At 42.2% G+C, this 4,055-nt stretch overlaps 1 protein-coding gene across 1 annotated transcript; it reads right to left on the bottom strand.

Moving 5' to 3' along the window:
* Positions 1–970: 970 nt before the first annotated feature.
* On the bottom strand, positions 971–2,080 carry LOC110716591. Its single transcript, XM_021895222.1, has 2 exons — positions 1,174–2,080; positions 971–1,089 (listed from the first exon to the last, which is right to left on the bottom strand). Exons 1-2 carry the CDS (start codon positions 1,369–1,371, stop codon positions 985–987), a joined length of 303 nt encoding a protein of 100 aa, XP_021750914.1. The 5' UTR covers positions 1,372–2,080; the 3' UTR covers positions 971–984.
* Positions 2,081–4,055: the final 1,975 nt, after the last annotated feature.

Genomic DNA, 4,055 nt, shown 5'->3' with positions numbered 1-4,055 from the left:
TGATGCTCAAGTGAAGCCCGCTAAAATATTAGCGTCTGTGTTAGAGAAATTCCCCGAAGACCAGCCAAACCGAAGACACATCTACAACGTCAGACAGAAATTGAGGTTTGAACGGTCAGAGGGAAGGAACCCTATACAACAGCTTCTGCACCAGGCACAAGCACGTGGTTACCTTTACTGGTTTGAATCTGACGAAGACACATCGGAGGTAACTCATTTGTTCCTTGTCCATCCTGATTGTGCTGATATGATTTCGTCTTGGCCATCTGTGATTTTGATCGATTCAACGTACAAGACAAACAAGTACAAGTTCCCACTGGTTGAGATGGTTGGGATGGCTCCAACGAACCAGAACTTTCTGATTGGTTATGCAGTCATGAAGGATGAGACGGCTGCGAGTTACCGTTGGGTGTTGGAAAAGTTGAGAAACTACATCGGCCCAAATGTACAGCCATCGGCCATCGTAAGTGATTGTGAGGGAGGTCTTTTTGCCCCTATAGCGGAGCTGTTTCCGGAGTCGAGCCATTTACTGTGCACATGGCACATCAACAACTGCGTGAAAGTCAAAGCCTACAATCTTTTCAACAAGAATTTAGTAACAGCAGAGACATTGGTAAATGGTAAGTGGCGGAAGATCATGCAAGCTACCACAGAGGCAGAGTACGATCGAGCCTTGGAAAACTTCAAGGATGCGTACAAGTGGTGCCCGCCAATCGTAGACTATGTGATGCACCAGTGGGTACCTCAGAGGGGAAAAGTTTGTCAAATATTGGACGAACCAAGTTCTTCATTTTGGGAACACTACGACATGCAGAGTCGAGAGCGCTCATAGAGCTTTGAAGGACTGGATTGATTCTTCCACGGCTGCTCTGGATACACTGTTCGAGAGAATAAACAAGGCTATTGATACTCAGAAGAACGGCATCAAGAACTATCTCGAGGACTCCAGACGACGACATGGCATGTTGTATGGCCATTTCATATTTAAGATTCTCCACGGTCGTCAATAACAGCTCTGCCTGATGCACTCGTCATGCAGTCCCTTTCCTCAAAAAGTCGGTGTCCCAACTGCATAATCTTGCCCATCCACTACACAAAACAAAAAACATGAAACGACGTATTATACATATATATATTAAAATAAGAGAACAACAAATAAAAGATGAGACGTACCGCATAAGAGACAGTGGCAGGTGGCACATCGTCATCATCTGCGTCGTCGATGTCTTTGATCAACCTCGGGTGCGAGTGCCGGATGTACCATTCCATGTAGTGCTGGTCACACATGGCAGTCACCCCACTTGGCGGCCGCTGCAGCTCCGCCGTCCATAGGCGGGCAACCATCGGAAACTGCTCCCACATGGATATCATGTTTGCCGGCCATTGGACGACGTACTCCTTCGACGACGCAGATCGTACCGCCTTACTGGGCCATGCCGGTGGAGGTGGGACAACTTGGAAACAAGGTATGTCGCGTAGCCGACCCCCAAGAAAACTGGCCTACTCTGTCGGGCTCACACGCGTCAACTATGTCGCGTGGCCTGAGCTTGTTCCCGCTCTTATCCGGAAACAAGGTACACCCGAGAAGAAGAAAAACATATGCAGCCAGCTGTGTGTCCTGCGTCCTACGTGCCGTAGGGTGCAAACATCGCTGCAAGACGGCTGCGATCTTAACGCCGCCGTGATCCCACACACCAAGTGCCGATGTGTACAGCGCAGCCCTATCCACCGCCAACAGCTCCGCTAGTAAATCTGCCTGATCCGCATCAGTGACGACAGATGCTCGGTTTCCCTCCACGGGAATCCCAAGGATGGCCTCGACGTCATGCAACATGATCGTCATCTCACCGAACGGAAGGTGGAACGAGTTCGTATCCGGCTGCCATCGCTCAACGAAAGCCGAGATCAGCGTCCAGTCAATCCTGTCGTGCATGGTGGCAGGAAGGTGACTCACTCTAGTGCCCCTCAATCGCCCGACCATCTCGCTCTCCTCCGGCCAAGCATCAGCCCAGCTACACAAAAACCTACAAGTCTTTTCCCGGGTTTGGCATTTCAAAATGCCTGTATCCAAAGCCCTCTCCTGGTCCTCCCAAATACGGGTAGCGATGTGTCCTAAAAAGCTAGGAATCACACTCCCGTCTATAGGTCCCCCGGCCACCTCACCCCTCACCATCCAAGAATCATTAACGGCCCTCGACCGTTTTCTGCTACCCGCAGACACAGTGGACGCAGATGATGTGCCAGATCTACTAACAAACCTACCATCTCGACCCTTACGCACATCTACCCTATGCGTCTCATACGTATCATCAAGCCTCTGACTGAATGGACCGTAATCATCATATGGTCCACTCTGATCGTCGACATCCTCATCTGCATCATCCTCGTCCTCGACCTCCTCCTCCTCCTCCTCATCATCATCATCATCATCTTGATCGTCCGCAGAACAGTGCACCCGTTCTCTGCGGGCCGAGGCCGAAATACCACGGGATCTAACGTGTCTGGGCCCCGAGCTCTCCATTGAGTAGATCGTACTCCTCACGACGTCAATACTCTTCCCCGCACCAGGTCCAAATTGCGATGCCTAACTCCAAGTAAATAACGAAACATAATAACGAAAACAAATTAAAAAAAGTCGAAAATAAACACAAAAGCAAATAAACAAGTCACGGAAATAAAATTATAAACATAAAAAATATAAATATATACAAGACAATATACATATAAACATAAGAAATATAAACATAAACATATACCAAAAACAAAAAATATAAACTACAAACAAAAAACAAACAAACATAAACAAAAACAAAAACAAAAAATATTACCAAAAACAAAAAATATAAATACAAAAAAGGACGAAAATAAACACAAAAGCAAATAAACAAGTAACGGAAATAAAATTATAAACATAAAAAATAAAAATATAAACAACACAATATAAATAAAAACATAAAAAATATAAATATAAACATAAAAAAATATAAATATGAACAAAACAATATACCAAAAACAAAATATATAACCAAAAACAAAAAATATAAACAACAAACTAAAAAATGAAAAACATAAACAAAAACAAAAAATCAAAAATGCAAAGAAAAAACCAAAAACAAAAAACTAACAAAACTTAAAAAATTTAAAATTGCAAAAACTTAAAAAAAGAAGAACATCAAAATTTTAAAGAAAATTTATAAAAAAAAAAAAAAGGGAACTTATAATTTTTTTACATACAAAAATATAATTCAAAAAAAAAAACAAAAATACATAGGAACATAAAATTAAAAATTAAAACCAGAAACAATTTTTTTTTAAAAAAAAAAATAGAACATAAAATTAAAACAAATAAAAAAACAAAATTTAAAAAAAAAAAGATAAAAAAAAAAAAGGGAACATACAATTTAAAAAAAAGAAAAACAAATTTTTTTAAAAAAAAAAAAAATTCGAAAATAAAATTTAAAATTAAAAAAAAAAAAAAATTTAAAAAAAAAAAAGAGAAGGAGGCGCCTAGGCAAGACGCCCGTACGGTGGTGGCGGCGCCTAGCCCAGACGCCACTACCACGGCCGTGGCGCCTAGCCTATGCGCCGCCGCCGTGGTAGTGGCGTCTGGGCTAGGCGCCGCCACCACCGTATGGGCGTCTTGCCTAGGCACTTCCTCCGTGGTGGTGGCGTCTCGCCTTGGCGCCCCACCGTCGCCGGAGGTTTTTTTTTTTAAAAAAAAAATTACAAAAATTTAAAAAATTACCTTCTGGCCGGCAAACCGCCTTCCGCCCACCGCCGGTGCCGCCACTTCCTTGCCGGGCCGCCTCGACATAGCTCTGGAAATAATTTAGAGAGAGAAAGTGGAAGTAGAGAGTAGAGAGAGAAATTGTGTTTTTTAGTTTGAGGGCAAAAGTGTCATTTCACTCTTATTTTGTGGGCTTTATGTAGGAATTTGCGGGCGATGTTTAACAGTTCACGTAGTAATACATATAATATGTCTTTTCTAAAAAAAAAATAGTCTATAAATCACAAATCATGTTAAATATTTATTTATTTATTTTATTTGCTTAACT

Source organism: Chenopodium quinoa, unplaced genomic scaffold (genome assembly GCF_001683475.1).
Source record: "Chenopodium quinoa cultivar QQ74 unplaced genomic scaffold, ASM168347v1, whole genome shotgun sequence".
NCBI lineage: Eukaryota > Viridiplantae > Streptophyta > Magnoliopsida > Caryophyllales > Amaranthaceae > Chenopodium > Chenopodium quinoa.
Note: the sequence above shows the minus strand (reverse complement) of the source record. Positions and strands in the feature narration are given on the sequence as shown.

Coding starts and splice junctions, on each gene's coding strand:
- LOC110716591 (XM_021895222.1), bottom strand. CDS start 1,371: ATGATATCCATGTGGGAGCAGTTTCCGATGGTTGCCCGCCTATGGACG. Junction 1,090..1,173: donor CTGCCACTGTCTCTTATGCG/GTACGTCTCATC, acceptor TGTTTTGTGTAG/TGGATGGGCAAGATTATGCA.